We start from the raw sequence: 18,530 nt of genomic DNA on the forward strand, positions 1-18,530 counted from the left end.
TCCCATTTACTAATGGCTTCGATCTTGGCGGGGTCAACTTTAATTCCATGTTTACTGACAACATGGCCCAAAAATTGTACTTCTTGTAACCAGAAATCACACTTCGAAAATTTTGCGTACAATTCTTCTTTCTTGAGTATCTCCAGTACCAGTCTTAAGTGTTGCTCATGTTCTTCCTTGTTCTTCGAGTAAATCAATATGTCATCGATAAAAACAATGACAAATTTGTCTAAATACGGTCTACAGATGCGATTCATTAGATCCATGAATACTGCTGGAGCATTAGTTAATCCAAAAGGCATGACAAGGAACTCATAGTGACCGTAACGGGTTCTGAACGCGGTTTTAGGAACATCTTCTTCCTTCACTCTCAGTTGATGATATCCGGAGCGTAGATCAATCTTAGAATAAACACTTGATCCTTGCAATTGATCAAACAAATCATCAATCCTCGGTAATGGGTACCGATTCTTGATCGTTAATTTGTTTAATTCTCTGTAATCTATGCACATTCTCATAGATCCATCCTTCTTCTTAACGAACAGAATAGGAGCACCCCAAGGTGAAAAACTAGGACGAATAAATCCACGGTCCGATAATTCTTGCAACTGGTCTTGTAATTCTTGCATTTCTGAAGGTGCAAGTCTATATGGAGATCGGCCTACAGGTGCAGCTCCTGGTATGAGATCAATCTGGAATTCTACACATCTATGTGGAGGTAGCCCCGGTAATTCTTCTGGAAATACTCCGGGATATTCTCTTACAACCGGCATGTCATTAATGCTTCTTTCTTCAGTATCGATCTTCTTTATGTGTGCCAGAATAGCATAACAACCTTTTCTTATAAGTTTCTGGGCCTTCATACAGCTGATAAAGTTCAGCTTTGAGTTGCTCTTCTCCCCATAAATCATTAATGACGTTTCATCCTTACGAGGGATGCGGATTGCTTTCTCAGCGCAAACAACTTCCGCTCTTGTTTTGGACATCCAGTCCATGCCAACGATTACGTCAAAACTTCCTAATTCTACGGGTATCAAATCGATTTTGAAGGTTTCACCAGCGAGATTCATTTCGCAACCATGGCAAATTTTATCGGCTTTTATCAGTTTACCATTAGCTAATTCAATAGTATATTTATCGTCTAGAGGTAATGATGCACATTTTAGTTTAAAACTAAAGTCTTTACACATATAACTTCTATCAGCACCCGTATCAAACATAATAGAAGCTAGTTGATTATTAACGGTAAACGTACCCGTGACAAGATTAGGATCCTCTCGTGCTTTACTGGCACTAACATTAAATGCCCTCCCTCGTGCGGGTTCTTTGTTCTTCTCCTTATCAGGGCATTGATTTATAAAGTGACCAGACTTCCCGCATCCATAACATTTCTTGACATCGGTCAATTTTGTCTTTACTTCAGAAACGGTGGCATAACAATCTTTCGCCACATGTCCTTTCTTGTTGCACTTATCACAGACCACTTGGCAATAGCCTGCATGATGTGTGTAACACCTTTTGCAGAACGGATGAGGTCCCTTATAGTTAGGACTTGCAGTTGCCCCATCTTGTTTACCTTTAAAAGTTTCTTGTTTCTTCAGGTGAGTACTTTTGCCCTTATAGTCTTCCCATTTCCTCTTTCCTTCAGTTGTCTTGACTTCGGTAATTGGTGCCTTAATCGAACTCTCTGTGATCTGGTCCATGAGTTGGTGTGCCATTGTCATGGCTTCCTGCATCGTATTCGGTTTGGACGATGTAACATTTCCTTTGATATTGATCGATAAACCGTCAATATACATTTCTATCTTTCGTTTCTCATTTGGCACCAATTCGGGACACAACAAGGCTAGTTCCATGAAACGCTTTTCATAGTTATTGAGATTCGCGCCGATAACCTTCAGATTACGTAACTCAGATTCCATTTTTCTGATCTCGTTTCGAGGACAGTACTCCTCGATTAGCATCTTTTTCAGTTCTTCCCAAGAGATATCATATGCCGTATCTATTCCTTCTGCTTTAGCATAATTGTTCCACCAAGTAAGTGCACCATCTTGCAATGTGCACGAAGCATACTTTGACTTGTCTCCGTTCGCACAATTACTGATTTTGAAAACGGACTCCATCTTTTCAAACCATCGGGTTAGACCGACTGGTCCCTCGGTTCCACTAAACGTCTGTGGTTTGCATCCTTGAAAAGTTTTGTATGAGCATCCGTTTCGTGAGTTTGTGTTTACGGCTGCTGCTTTGGCTGCTGCTTCGGCTGTTGCTTTTGCTGCCTCGGCTGCAGCAATTCTTTCATTCACACGTTTCTCGACTAGTTGCTCAAACTCAGCATCCGACATTTGAGACATGTTTCTTCAATAAACACAACAGATATAATTTAATCATATAGAATATTATAGGTAAAATGAGTTGTCAATAGTTAATCGTAGCATATTAATAATATGAACCGATTATTATAAAAGCCTTTTCTTCTTATTAGCATTTTATAATTATTTCTAGGGTATTACCTACCCGTTAAGTTCATACATAATAGCTAGTACAAGGAATTAACTACTAAAATCCTAATAATATTCCACTATGAAAAATTATAGCGAGTTATTACATTATTATGTAATAATAATAATAAGAAATAGTAATAATACAAATAATCATTCCATGCATTTATTATTAATAAACCAAAATAATACAATACCATACAATACCGATATTTTACATAGGCATATTTTACATAACAAGATAGAGTAGCACACATAAGCAATAAAATAGCGCATGGAAGATTTATGGTTGCGAGGTCGTTTATTCAGAACTATCAGAAACTTCTTCCCATTTGGTTCTCTCTGCCAATTGTTTGTGTGCACATGGTCCGACAGATATTCTGGCAGTGTATTTTATTTTTAGTTGGGGTTTTGAGGTACCCGTTGCCTCAGTGGGTTTAATACAATAAGGGTGGTTACGGATCGAATGGTCCTGTTCTTTTTTAATAATTAAGGACATTTTATTATTGTGGTTGTTTTTATTATCTATAGCAAGTTGGAATTTCTCCTTAGTGATCTCTTTTATTTCATTAGCGAAATCCTCCTCCTTACTGATCTCGTCTGATGACGAACTGTCTGAGTCATGTGTAGGAGAATATGATGACGAACTGCAAGAATATGTACCGGTGGTCATGAACCGAAATCTGCCAGGCGTAATCGGCACAACCCGCCCGTCGGCGGTATATCTGGACCAATGTCCATATTTGTTTAGAAATGGGCGATCCTCGTTAACTCCAGGGATCATGGGTCCATGCCAACGATACTGTGGCTCCGGAAAACTAAAGCTGGGTGGAACTGGAACCTCCTCTGGGTTTACCGGGAGTTGAGATTCCCCGGCTAACACAATTTCTTCTTTAATAGGTATTGGAACGCCCTTTTCAGTTGTGGATAGAATAGATTCAGTGTCCGATTCCGAGTCGTACAAAATGATAGGATTAGAGGAAGTCATCTATCACATAATTGAAACAACAATTACGTTAGCATATAAATATATCACATATAATGTTTTTGACCAAATAATAAGCAAAAATCAGTAAAAACAGATATGGTCATAGTCCAGACTCGCTAATGCATCCTAACAATTACCAGTTAAATACACTAATGTAATTTCTGGTTCCCTATGACCTCAAGCTCTGATACCAACTGTAACGACCCGTCAAAATCGCTATTGACGCGGCACGTTAATCATTGATTCCACAGTGAGGTTTTGACCTCTATATGATACGTTTTGATAAAATATTGCATTCATTAAAATAAGTGACTTTCTAAACATAGAAAGTTATAAACATGTGGGCAAGTGCTTAGGTATAAGCAAAACCCCGAAATACATAAGTCTTTAATTTACAGGTTGACATCACAGTCCAATTATTTATTACACAACGCAGTTTTATTTTGAATGCAATAAACTTTGTACAAAGCATGAGAGACTCCATGCAGGCAACAAGCACATCACAGCGGAAGCATTCTAAGGACCTGAGAATAAAACATGCTAAAAAGTCAACACGAATGTTGGTGAGTTATAGGTTTAATTGCTCGAGTCATAAACATGTATAAAGATAGACCACAAGATTTCATCAAAAGTTTATCAATAGATTCTACGTAACATAGCACCCTGGTAACTAAACTTAACGCTATAGTGATAATTACCCCATTCGTTTTAATACACGCAAACCAACGTGTCTTAAACTCAAATAACATACGTCCGTTAAAAGGCTAGCGCTCTAGCTCGGACGGGGATGTCAAGCCCTATGGATCCATATACAATTATTCGCGCCCACCAGTCCATATCCTATGTACTGGCAGCTACTAGTTACCAAAGCTAAGGGATTTTCGGTTTAACTCAGTGTAGAATTTTGTATGTACTTGTGTCTTATTGCGTTTAAAATAAATTGCATGTATTCTCAGCCCAAAAATATTTAAAGTATTTAAAAAGGGAGACTATAACTCACAGTTCAATATTGCGATTCAATATTGTAGGTAAATTGCGTAGACGTAATGATGGTAGACGACTGTATGGTTGGTCTTGGATTCAAGAACAATACCCCGAACAATACCCAAAATTTCCTTATTTTAAAACGGTTTGAAACCCGAATTAAAAATACCCTCGAATATACTTTATTATTATTAAACTTAAAATTAAAATTATAATTATAATTATAAATATAAAATTTTACGTAAAGAAATTATTATGAAAAATTCGTCGAGCAAAACTGACCTTTTATAGTACTTTTCGATTTACTGTAGCTCATGCGATCGCATGAGTTTTCAGTGTTTTTGCCATGCGATCGCATGGCCGCCTTTTCTGTTTTTGTCTGCTAGTTCGTCGACATCAAATAGTGTTCACTGTAGCAAATAGTGTGTACTGTAGCAAATAGTGTTTTACTGTAGCAAATAGTGTTTACTGTAGCAAATAGTATTTTACTGTAGCAAATAGTGTTTCACTGTAGCAAATCACTGTAGCAAACTCGTTTTCACCGTAGCACTGTAGCAAAATACGGTTTCACTGTAGCAAATAGTGTTTTACTGTAGCAAATTGTGTTTTACTGTAGCAAAGTAATTTTTACTGTAGTAAATAGGGTTTTACTGTAGGAAAGTCGTTTTTACTTGTACATATATATATATACATACATATAATTGTTCATGAATCGTCGAGAGTAATCAAAGGTAATTGTATATATGAAACAGTTCTAAAATTTTGAGACTCAATCTAACAGACTTTGTTTAACGTGTCAAAATAATAAATCGTATAGAGAATTGGCTTAAATAAGTCAAAAATTTTCGGGTCATCACACATAATCCCGGGGACTACCAAATCCCCAATTCGCATATCTAAAAGCTACCCCCATCGAGCCCAAGCGCTCCTACGCAACTAGTCTAACAACTAGTTAGCTTCATAACACAATACCTGTAAAAAGGTAAACAACGAGATGGGTAAGCTAACGCTTAGTGAATGCAAAAATTATACATATACATATATAACCTACTTACTTGCAATTACTTACACAATACCGCATACAAGCTAGCAATTCGACACCCGTGCAAACATCATGCATAAAACTAATATCCGCAATTCACAATAAGCTAGCAACACCAATAGCATATAGTTCATAATTAAATATGCTAATACAAAATTCACACAACCATGGTTAACCAATCATACAAGGGAACGGTATTCGTAAAAGACCGTCGGAGTACATAACATCCATTAGTGTTACTTAATCACCGCGTAATCACTAATCCCCCGGGTGATGTCTTGAACACCGCGACTAACTCACCCCCATGACAATGTGGCATCTTGAACACCGCGACGATTCCACATGTCAATCAAAACAATGAGTGGTGTCTTGAACACCGCGACAATTCCATTCCCATGACAATGTGGTGTCTTGAACACCGCGACAATTTCACATGTCAATCAAACCAAACGAGTGGTGTCTTGAACACCGCGACAATTCCACTCGTTACGTAGAATGTGGTGTCTTGAACACCGCGACAATTCCGCATTCCACGCTACATAAATAAATACATTATATACGTACACGCATAATTATTCCACTCACCTCGAACTCGAGCAATACAAACCATGCGTGAAATCTCCACCAAACGCAACCGAGCAAGCTTTTACCTATAATACGCATATAGGTATACAAACAATCAACATACATTCTCTACAAGAGAATTCGACGCCAACACCTTTAATCAAGGGTTTATGCGTACTTCCACAATCCGCCAATTTAGACACCTAAGGTGGACTTCACCAACTACCACTACGGGTGGTAATTTCGACCCATTCAAACAAGTACACAATAACACTTAATGTACTTGATCATACAAAACCAACCCATAAGTGCAACTCGACCCAAATTGCACTTAACCACTAAAACAAGTCAAGTTCGACCCATAAGCACCATTACTAGTGATTATGTCATAAAATCACAAATTTAACACTTAACACCAATGTTTGACTTTCATTGACCAAATGAGGTTTAACTCACTTTGACTTGTCAAATTACATCCAAAGTACCTACAATTACTAACAACTAGTGATTGTATCTCAAAATCATCATTTGACACCAAAATTCAATAACACTTGATCCATTTCAACACAAAATCCATTTTGACCCATATTAGGGTTTACACCCCAAAATCAAGTCAACACAAACCAAAATCACTAGTACACAAGTGTTCTAAGGTTTAACCAACACATGCAAGATCTAAACTTACGATTTCATCAATCGAAACCCTAAGTCACCCAATTAGGCTTACTTACATGAATCTTACCCAAAAACCCCCAAATTTCACAATAAATGGGTTTATAACTCTAACTAACACAAACCCTAACTCAAACATGAATCTTAACAACGAAATTCGGATTTAGAATTTACCATAACAATCAAAACGTAGCCGAGAACGAAGGGAACAACTTTAACTCTCGCAACTTGACCCGATTCACACATCTTCTTCCTCGAACCAAGCTCTCACTCTCTAAAATCTCCTTCTCTCTCTAAGATAAGATGAGAGAGATGTGTGGATGTCAAAATGATCCAAAATAGGATCTAAAACTGATATTAAGGCTACAAATCCGTCCACATGTGAAAAGACACAAATACCCCTTTTAATTTATTAAAATTCTAACAGCTGGCCCGTAAGACCATTTGGACGGCGTCCAAAATGGTTGGACGGCGTCCCATCTTTCATTGGTAGACGGCTTCCCAAAAACTGGACGGCGTCCCACTGAACCGAGACTGAAACTGAACAGCAACTTCTTTCAGGGACTAAAATTGTCTGAGTCTGATTCTGATGTAAATTCTGAAAATGCATAAGTGTTAGGTAGACTTTTAGTGGCGCTTTCTGATGCACACATTTACTGACACTTTCAGGAACACTTTCTAATGCATAAAATTTCAGGATCTTACAACTAACATACTTATTTATTACAAACAAGTTCAAATTTGAATACTAGCATACTTTGTGATTAAAGTAGGTTGTGTCATCAATGACATGTTGACCAACCAATAGAGATTTAGCACATGTGTTAATTACAAATAAAGGATTATGACAAAACTGAGATTACCTCAAATGATTATCATGACTTGTATCTAAGAATGTTATACTCTCCACTTTGAGCACGACAAGTCACTATTAAGGCAATACATCCAAGGTAAATGGACATTTAATACATATAGTACTTGTATAGGATGTTGGGTATCTTTTGGAGGTGTTAAATGAAGTAAAGTGTCCAAAGAGTGATGTCCAAAACAGATTCAAACGACTATACAACAGATTGGTATTTTGGACTGGACCGCGTGCGATCGACCCACGGTCGACTGTGGTCCAAGCCGCAGAAACGGCTATAAATAGCAAGACTTGGATAACTTTGAAAACTAGGACCTCTTGCATGCTACAACCTAATATCATCAGTGAATCACAAGAACATAACACTCATACATATGTTTGTGATTAGCAAGAGATGTTCTATAATCTCATAGATTATAGAAGGGGTGTTTGTAAACTTACTTTCAAATTCTTATCTTTGTAAGTTTGCATAGTGTTGTAATAATCCTTAGAATTGTCTTAGGATTGTCATCACTAGAAAAGGGTGAGTCTTTGTACTTTATAATTAGAAGCATATGCTAGCTTAGCTATCATCTTCCTTAAAGGGAATTAGGAAGTTGATTAATCTCATTGGACATTAATACGTTTCCAAGGTGAAGACAAGTTGATCTAAGTTGGAAGTAATATTTCAAAGGGATAGAAGGATTAGGTTTGTTGTCTAAGAAGAAGTACAAGACTTGTAAATCGGATCTCCACTGGATTTGGAGAAAGGTGCTTAGTGAAGCAAAAATCCCGATTAGTGAATCAGGGAGTGGATTAAGGTGGATTAGTTAACATTCACCCGAACCACTATAAATCCTTGTGTTTATGTTCTTTACTTTACATTCCGCATTATTACAAATATAAACACACCACCCAATTGTTTGAGTTGATAGAAGTGATCATGGATTGTTTAAATCGTGTTTATCATCAAAAAAGTTTTATAAATCGTATTAAGTAACTATTCACCCCCTAGTTACTTACAAACGTAAGTCATGTATTTATCATTTATCAATATAAACATAAAAATTGGCTTTGGTTTCCAATTTTAAGGTTTTAAAGTGATTTTTCGTCTTATGTAAATTAATTTAATATATTATTAGTCAATTTCGGTTTGAATTTGACATTCAATTTAATCGAATTCAAAAAATAAAACTGAAAAGCGAATTCTTATTTGAAAACCGAATCAAAAACCGAATTCATTTTCAATTTGTTTTTTTTTGGTTTGGACTCAGTTTGAATTTTGATTTAAATGGTTTGATATCAAATATTGAACATCTCTAGAGCAAGGTGGGGTGGGAGATTTCTTTTGTTGGTGTCATTACAAGGATTAATTGTAACTGAGACAAATCTTCGAACTCTCATCCAATATGGAACTACAAGTTGTGTATTTCCAATGAGGTCAGCGAGAATTATAATTCCACTGATTAAAGGTTGGTGATAAATTTTGTGTGTTTAATCTATCTGAGTCGCTGACCTATCGCAATTTAATTTTTGGTTACAATAAAGATCAGCTCTCTTGGACTTTGGTCAAAGTCGATAACAAGCTTCATAAAGTTTTCAATGAGGATAACAAGCCTTTAAATATGAATTCTTCATGTATTAATGCACATCCTTATCCCTTCGACCTTCTTATGCATGATGAAGTTCTCTTCCTCGTCTATTGTAGGCTATTAGTATTATGATGCATGGTAATAAAAAATGTTCTGGTAATCGGAAGGCTACTAAAATTAAGGAGGTGGTCTTGAATCATAGAGTTAGTCGATTGTAACAGTTGTGAATGATAGATATGGTTCGATAACTGATTCACCGGACATGATATATTGCATTATTGTAAAGGATGAGGAAGACCAAGAGTTATGTGACATTGATTCATGCGTGGCTTTCTCAACTTGTGTTGGTGATTGTAGAGTTTTCAATAAGATTGAAGATGTTAATATCAAAAAGATGGTGGCTGATTTTTTCTTTTGGTGAATTCAAAAGGCTTAGATGGCGATTCCAATACGATCATTGAGCCATCCATAATCCATGAATTTCTTTTTTATAGGCATAACACTCATAATCGGCTAATCATGGTCTATGGGCCTTGTTACGGTGAATTACTTCGGCCAAATCCGGATTATTCTGTCCATAAAAGATGTAAATGATGTAAAATTAGCATGTAGCGCAACGTCTCTTTTCAGAAACATAAGACGAAATTATGTTTATTAATAAACACCATTTTTATATACATGTCACACGTAAACCGCAATTTGCGGTTTGCATTTGTTCAGTAGTGGGTCGCGTATTTGGTACGCAGACCGATGAACAGTTTACATGTGCAAATCTGCGAGTTATATGTGTCTATATGTCAATCAAGATTCACTAATCCGTTTGTGTACACAAAAACAGGAACACCCAAACTACAAAACAAGCACACACAAATTGATCATCGACCTTTGTATACTTAGAGACATAGCACTGTTCTTAGGTACACGTAACACTTATACTCCGCAAGTATTGGGCTATTATTTTCTATTTGGGCCCAGAAACAGGCCGTAAGCAAAATAAATAAGCCCGGTCCGGCTCGAACCGGCTAACAACGGACAACAGAATATATCAATATAGAAAACAAGAATTAGGGTTCTACTTACATCCCCTGTTTTTCATGTATCGCCTCAGTTCTATAGTAATTAGGTAATCAGGTATGCTTTCTGTATTTATACATCGTCAATTCCATCATGATTTATGTATATTATGCGCCGTTTCATCTCTACAGCAGTTAATAAAAACTTGAATTAAACCTGAATTGTGTTGTTTATATTCATATGATATGATTCCTAATTGTAACAGCGTATAAAAAAAACCTAGTGTAAGTTTTTATTTCTTACAAAGTGTCATATTACTATAATCATATGTACTGAATTGATGCATGAAATTAAAGAAATCAATTTAGAGTTGAATAAGTCAATTAGGATTTATGAATTGTTTTAATTATTCAATTCACATTTTTATTTTTATTTTATTGCATTATGTTTGTCATGATTTATTGTGATGGATGTGGTTATGAAGTATTAACAGGTGGCAAAATAAAATCAAGTTAAGTAGCCATCATTTTATTTATTTTATTATTAAATAATGACATTTTTTTTTTTTTTTTTTTTTTTTTTTGCAGATTATACACAATTAGACAATCACATATATCTTTAGCTCTGTAAAGATTTGATTTCATCTGCAATCATGTAAGTTAATCTGTACATTCTTTATTCTTTAATTTCAATATTCATGGCAACAGTTAACTGTAAAAAGGTTTTTTCTTTGGTGGATTTTAAAGTATTTTTCACTAATCTGATATTATGGTTTATAATCATCGAGTGCTTATGTTCTCTCTTATATCATTGAGTGTCCGATTTCAGAGTCAAATAAGCTGTTTTCACATTCTAGATATCAATCAGTGTATTATTTATCATGTTATAACTTATATCATTCGCGGTAATTCGATAAACCCTATAAGACTCACCACAAATTTAGAGTTGTAATAAATTTTGAGTGAGTTGAATTGAAGTTCTGTTTGACATCCCTAAATATTGTAGTATGTCACCAGTATCATTATTACACATTTTTTTTTTTCTGTCTGAAAAACATTTGTTTGTGAAGGTCTCGACTATGTGTGAAAAATTTGCCAAAGCATGCAACCGAAGACCGCCTCCGAGAATATTTTTCTCAAAAAGGAGAAGTTACAGATGCCAAGCTTATGCGAACGAGGTGTCTATTTTAACTACTTTACACTTTAAATCACATTAAAGACTATACATATTTGTTATTCGTATGTTTGATGTGACATTTATAAGTTCTTAAACCTTTTCCCTTTAACGTTCTTCTAGTGATGGTAAGAGCAGACAATTTGGCTTTGTTGGATTCCGGACTGAGAAAGAAGCTGCAGAAGCTCTCAAGTTCTTCAATGGCTCGTTCATGGATACTTACAGGATTACTTGTGAGGTGTGTGCGTTATCGCCAGTTTATTATATATTTAATGTTTATTTATTAAAACAAAGTTTTTTTTGCTACAATTAATCCAACTGTTAGAAGTATATAGTTATATACTTGTTTTCTTAAATTATTATTATTTAGATATTTGAAAATTAAGTGTATATTTATGTACAGATTGCTCGAAAAGTGGGTGATCAAGAAATGCCACGTCCATGGAGTCGGCATTCTTTACAGAAACAAAAGAACGCGTCAGTGGAGAAAAAAGAATCTGTTCCTTCTGTAACTAAAAGACGAAAAGGTACGACAGAGGTGAATAATGACGCAGACGATAGCGACCCACAGCTTCAGGAGTTTCTTCAGGTCATGCAACCTCGTAGTAAGTCAAAGTTATGGTCAAACGATATGTTGGAAGCCGCCCAAGGAAAAGATGGTAACAAGCAAGTTAAAGTAGAAAAAGAAGGCAAAAAGAAATTAAAGTCAAAATCTGCCAAGTTGACTGAAACTGATGGTGTGGAACGTGATAAAACTGTGTCAGATATGGATTACTTTAAAAGCAGGGTAAAGAAAGAATGGTCGGATTCAGATGATGATGATGATGATGATAGTATGGACGATGATGACAGTCACAAAAAACATGAAATTCAGCCTAAAACAGAAGTCGAAGGGATTGAAATAGCTAATGAAACGGACGATGTAGATGAACCATTATCAAGTTTAGAAGATGAAGATGACGTTCTACAAACGGGTCGTCTCTATGTTAGAAATCTGCCGTACACTGCTACGTATGTTTTATATTTGATTCAAGTTATAAAGTTTTGAGATGATTATATTCTTATGCTGCTAAAAGTGTTTATAATTTTGTTATGAAAAACAGGGAAGATGATTTACGTGAGCATTTCAGCCAGTTTGGCAAAGTAGCACAGGCCCATCTGGTACTTGATAAAGATACAAAAAGATCAAAAGGATTTGCTTATATTCTTTATGTACTCCCAGAATCTGCAGCCAGGTTATTTATTTATTACAATTTTTTGGCGTATACTTATTATGCTATAAATGTGATTTCTTGTTTTTTTTTTTTTTTTTTTTTTTTTAGAATTTGAAATTAGGCTTACTCGCATATTGATTTGTTTTGTTTATTTGCCAGTATTTATGGGTTTTTTTTCCTCAGTTTAAATTTGACATGTGCAGGGCATTAGAAGCTCTTGACAATTCTATTTTTCAAGGCAGACTCCTGCATGTTATGCCAGCTAAGCATAAAATTGTTCCTGTGAAAAAAGAGTAAGTATTGCCGAATATCACTCTATCGTTTTCTTAATCCAAGACTATTACTGATATGAAAAGTTAAATCTTTTTTTTTTTTTGCATTAAAAAAAAAATTCAACTTTCCACATCTGTAATTCTGCTGTGTTGGAGTTTTTTTTGGGAATTATTCTCAACGAATGACGGAATGCGTAACTTGATTCTGTGTAATATTTTAACTTTTTAATTAAATAATATATAATATATAATATATTATTGGATCAGTGAATTTGCCGATCAGTCTAAGACATTCAAGCAACAGAGAGAAGAAAAAAAGAAGAAAGCTGAAGTTAGTGGAGATACAAGAGCATGGAACAGTTTATTTGTTAGATCAGATACTGTAGGTTTCCGACTTCTGTTAATTATTTTAAATCTTAAGTTTCCAATATTTCTTTCATTTTACAACTATATATTGTTTTAGCATGACATCACTTGTAAGTTGTAACTTATATCATTATGTAACAGGTTGTTGAAAGTATTGCAAGGGAACTTGGTATAAGTAAAAGTGAATTTTTAGACCGTGAAGCTCCAGATTTAGCATCGCGTATCGCACTCGGAGAAAGTAAAGTGATAGCAGACACCAAAAAGGCTCTAACGAACGCTGGTGTTAACGTGACTTCTTTAGAAAATATTGCTAAATCTAAGGGTTTAAAAAGGAGTAACCATGTGATACTCGTTAAAAATCTCCCGTATGGTTCTACTGAAACTGAATTGGCTAGTATGTTCGGTAAATTTGGAAATATTGATAAAATTATTCTCCCTTCAACCAAAACCCTTGGTTTGGTACGTTGCTTGTTCATATAATGTTTAATTAGCTATGACTTTTAGTCAACTGTTTAATTTACTCATTAATTGATGTTGTAAACCGTTAGGTTGTATTTCTTGAACCTAGTCAGGCTCGGGCAGCATTTACACATTTAGCGTACAGGCGCTACAAGTAAGTTATTACCTTTCATTGTTTTATAAAAAAATCCCTCCGTCCCAAAATTAATGTCTACCTTTGACTTTTTAAGTTTGTCTAGTACAACTTTGACTTTAAATATTTTTATTTGTGCTATATAATATTTGATGAAATAATTTTCATTTTCATCAAATATTCTATAACATAAATTAAAATATTTAAAGTCAAAATTAAAAAAAAAAAAAAAGACTTTGAAAAGTCAAATCGGACAGTTATTTTTGGACAGATGGAGTAAAAATATAGGTAGGCGCCAAGCTTACATAAATGTAATTTACGCTGCTTTATGCATAATGTTTTCTTTTTTTCTTTTTATATACTAAAACATCTTTGGTGTTTTTTAAAAGTATTAAAAATTGTATTTTATCTTCTATAATTTAGAGATACTCTATTGTATTTGGAGTGGGCCCCGGACGACATTTTTAGTGAAGACCAGACAGCTGTAACTGGGGAAAAAGAAGCTTCCTTTATAGGGGAACACGAAAAGAAGCGAGCGTTACTAGAACAAGAATTGGAAGTAACAACAGACGTTGATATTGATACTGAACAAAATGAGGTTTGTTTCAACTATTCGACTCATAGATGGACGATCCAAAAAAAATCCATCTCGTTTGCGTTTGTCGTTAACATTTTGTTCTTTTTCGTATGATCTTATCAGTCACGATCGTTATATGTCAAGAATTTGAATTTTAAAACAACTGACGAAGGTTTGAAGAAACATTTTGTCGACCATGTAAAGGAAGGAAAGCTCCGTAGCGTTAGGGTATATGATTTTTTTTATTATATTTAATTTGTACTTTTTGTGCACCCTCGTTGAGCATGCTTATCCATATCGTTTTTTTTTTTCTTTCAGATAAAGAAGCACGAGAAAAATGGGAAACACGTCTCGATGGGTTTTGGATTTTTGGAGTTCGATACTGTGGATACAGCTGTACATGTTTGCAGAGATTTGCAGGTACAATATTGCAACTAAAATTCACTGTGTGTATGTGTGTATGTGTGTATGTGTGTATGTGTGTATGTGTGTATGTGTGTCTGTCTCTGTGTGTGTGTGTGTGTGTCCACTGAGTTAAGCGGGTTAATGGATATCCATTAGATATTAAAAAAATGTTATAATATTTCCTATATGCGATTCAAACAAAAACGTGGTATAGCAATAATAAATATAACATGACAATTAAAATCATTCCACAAAAATGTGTAATCTTTGTTGAAGATAGAATACAATTTGTTGGATTTACTATTAAACGTAGATTATGAAAAATTAAATATGTAATTTGTATTTTATTTTGTTAGATTTATGTGTTTTATTGTAATATATCATAGTTATAGTTATTCTATTATAAGGTCGAAAGCAACATGTAAATCTAACGTTAAATGCATTTGTAATAGTAAATATGTAACAATATATCTATATTTACGTATTTGTATATGTATTTTGCGTGTTGGATATATCCATGGATTAAACTTTCCATCCATGTTCATATCCATATCCATTTAGGTTCATCCATATCCGTATCTGTATCCATTTAGGTTTATCCATATCTATCACAAAGCGAGTGGATCGGGTGACCATTGTCATCCCTACACACAGACTCATACATGGCACAACATGCAAAAAAAATTAATTTAAAAATATATATATATATATATATATATATATATATATATATATATATATATATATATATATATACACTGACCGAGTGTGCACGCTCAGTCTGCATACAAGGAAGTTCTCTAGGTTCTCTTCTATCGAAATTTCTCTCTAGATCCTTTCAATATTCAATATATATATATAATATATAATGATGTTGATGTATTTTAATTTCAGGGAACGGTTTTGGATGGGCATGCTCTCATATTAGAATTATGCCGCGCTAAAAACAATGAGAGGGGAAAAGCGAAAGTTAGCGATGATCTAAGTTCAACAAAGTTGATTGTAAGAAATGTAGCTTTTGAGGCTACCGCGAAAGATTTGCGGCAATTATTTAATCCGTTTGGTCAGGTAAATATATTTATGACAACAATTAAGACGTCCGACTGTCATACATCCCTTAAGCACCAATTATATAGTAGTTTGCTAAACATGGTTGTTTCAAAAGTTCCTTTTTTGCTCTTTGATTGCTTAGTTATGTGATCATGTCAAAATATCTGACATAATTAGGATACAAAACAATCGTTAATTAAGGTTCTAAAACGTATCTTTGCGTTTTCAGATAAAGAGTTTAAGGCTTCCACCGAGGATGGGGAAACATAGAGGATTTGCTTTTGTTGAGTATGTAACCAAGCAAGAGACAAAGAACGCCCTTCAAGCTTTATCAAATACGCATTTATACGGTCGTCATCTGGTATGTTTTTTCTCTTTCGTACCAATAATTATAGGCGTAAACTACATTACATCTTTAATTGATTGCATGAGTGCATAGAACGAGTGATGACCCTTGTAATACATATAGAGGCTCACATTTTAAACTAGATGTGGTAATTTCAAGATTTAACCCATTTACTTATGACCGGTTAATTTGTGTTATGTTTTTCAACCGTCGACCTTTGCTGTCCGATTTACCAATTTACTTGCAGGTTTTGGAGAGAGCGAAAGAAGGGGAAAGTTTAGAAGAGTTGCGTGATCGAACTGCTGCAAAGTTTGTTGATGAGACCAATGGCTATCAGAATCTGACTAAACGATCTTTAAAGAGGAAACAATTTGATATGTAGGATCAATCAATCAACATGGTAAAACAAAGGTTGGTGATAAAAAGCCTTAGATTAGGTCCATTTTCGGGTAATGAGTTTTGGGTCACTCTTAGCAGTAGTGAGTTTTGTAGTATGTTACACTTCAAGTTAGGCCCACCTTTGATCACTTTTTGTTTTTATATAAGTGAGTGAACATTGCACATTTAGTGTCTCACATCATGTGTAAATTTTATAAGTGTGAGTTTTTATTTTTCTGTTATATTTATTTTCAATAGTATCAGTCGCTATAAATTGAAGTATTTTATTTAATATTTGGAATTGGAACTTTTCAAGCTGATCTCAAGCCTTCCCTAAAGTGGTCGAGTCCAATCAAGCTTGAGCTCGGCTCACCAGTTTGCAGTCCTACACACCATGATAAAATCCCAAAATAAAAATCTGCATCTTAAAGACAAGTTATGAGAGTTTAAGTGAAAACAAACAGATTAATTGGATATATATGTTAAACAGTTTTGGTTTAGTTTTTCGATTCATCAGAGCTAGCTTAAAGTTAGGCGTGTGATAACAATTGAGACTAACACTTATTATTACGATTTTTTTTTTTTTTTTTAGAACAACAATAACAGTAAATTTTTCTTTTATTCAAGAATTTATAGAAGTCATTTCTCCTCCTAGAAGTTGAACACTTAAAAAGTAGAGAAAGTCTTTCCTCCCTCTATTCTACGGATAAAGAGATTGATTCTAAGAGGACCTCTGGTCAATAGATAAAAGAAAAAGACCCCAATTAAAAGATAGGAAGGGAAATAACTGGAATTATTATAATTATTATCTTCTTTCTTTCCTCTTCTCTTCACTTCATTTTTCTTGGGGAAAAAAACTCAAGAACATATTGTAAATTTAACAAATGGTTTGCGTTTTTTTATACCGAGGAGCTACGGGTGTTCGTTAAACAGTTTCACCCATGATGCTAATCACCCACGATGATTTAGGTGAAATGAGTTGGCTAATTTGGTTTGGTTTGGATTTTTAGTTTAACATGAAAATATTTACATTTTTGAATTGGAGTTGAATTCTAAAATAAAATAAAAAAATTATTTCAGTCCGACACTGAAAAGTACGATTCAGCTATAGTGTGTGTATATAATATATTTGTTTGATTTGTTATTGTCCGAACTCGATGTTTTATTGGTTTGATTTCATTTTAGCGATTGACTTTGTTCATTAATTATTATAAATTTTCTTAGTTGAGATGCATGTCAAATTAACTAGCCCACTACACATTTTATCAAATTCGATCCATGTAAAGCGATTTTTTATGATTGGATTGGTTTGGTTTTGACAATTTTAGTTTGATTATCGGTGCTCATAAATATCCGTGAATACCGAATAAACTACATAAACCGTAAATCTATCAAACGTACTCTTCTAAGAGAAGCACTTGCTATCGATCGGCCCCGTTGACACCAGCACTATGCTGATGTCGACCCACCATATTGCTGACTGCTGAGCCCCACTTAGTGGAGCAATAACGTCAACTATGGTTTGCTCTTATCTTATGTGATTGTTCTATTCTATATTACTTGGACGCTACAGCTTTGTAGTTATAGAGATATGTAATCTTTTGAATCTTCAACTTTCGTTCAAGGTTCGTTTTTTAAAAAACTCTTTTGTTTATCACATGCCAATGAGAAACTTACTCTAATAATTACGGAATGTACAAGGATCCCAGAGCAATTAACGCGCATTTTTTAACCACACGCTCGTACCCAAATTTTCAATACCGTATTTGTACTTCACCAGTACCGTACTGCTATAATCGGAACGATACTTAAATATTCACAAAACTTAAATGTGGTACTTTTAGTATGTTACCGATATTTTTTACCGTTTTATACCCGGTACCGCATTATAAGCCTAAGTTAATAATAGATATACGTATATTTTTGTATTATAAGTTTAATTTAATAGCTTTTGCCGCA

General features: G+C 34.5%; 1 protein-coding gene across 1 annotated transcript; it reads left to right on the plus strand.

Moving 5' to 3' along the window:
- Nucleotides 1-10,248: 10,248 nt before the first annotated feature.
- LOC139871843 (multiple RNA-binding domain-containing protein 1) lies at nt 10,249-16,867 on the plus strand. Its single transcript, XM_071859592.1, has 16 exons — nt 10,249-10,315; nt 10,786-10,852; nt 11,268-11,375; nt 11,495-11,609; nt 11,775-12,382; nt 12,475-12,606; nt 12,789-12,878; nt 13,125-13,239; nt 13,365-13,682; nt 13,772-13,836; nt 14,239-14,413; nt 14,516-14,620; nt 14,711-14,812; nt 15,692-15,865; nt 16,077-16,208; nt 16,441-16,867. Coding segments are annotated over exons 2-16 (2,376 nt in total). The 5' UTR covers nt 10,249-10,315; nt 10,786-10,850; the 3' UTR covers nt 16,576-16,867.
- Nucleotides 16,868-18,530: the final 1,663 nt, after the last annotated feature.

The sequence above is a fragment of the Rutidosis leptorrhynchoides genome, chromosome 1, assembly GCF_046630445.1.
Source record: "Rutidosis leptorrhynchoides isolate AG116_Rl617_1_P2 chromosome 1, CSIRO_AGI_Rlap_v1, whole genome shotgun sequence".
NCBI lineage: Eukaryota > Viridiplantae > Streptophyta > Magnoliopsida > Asterales > Asteraceae > Rutidosis > Rutidosis leptorrhynchoides.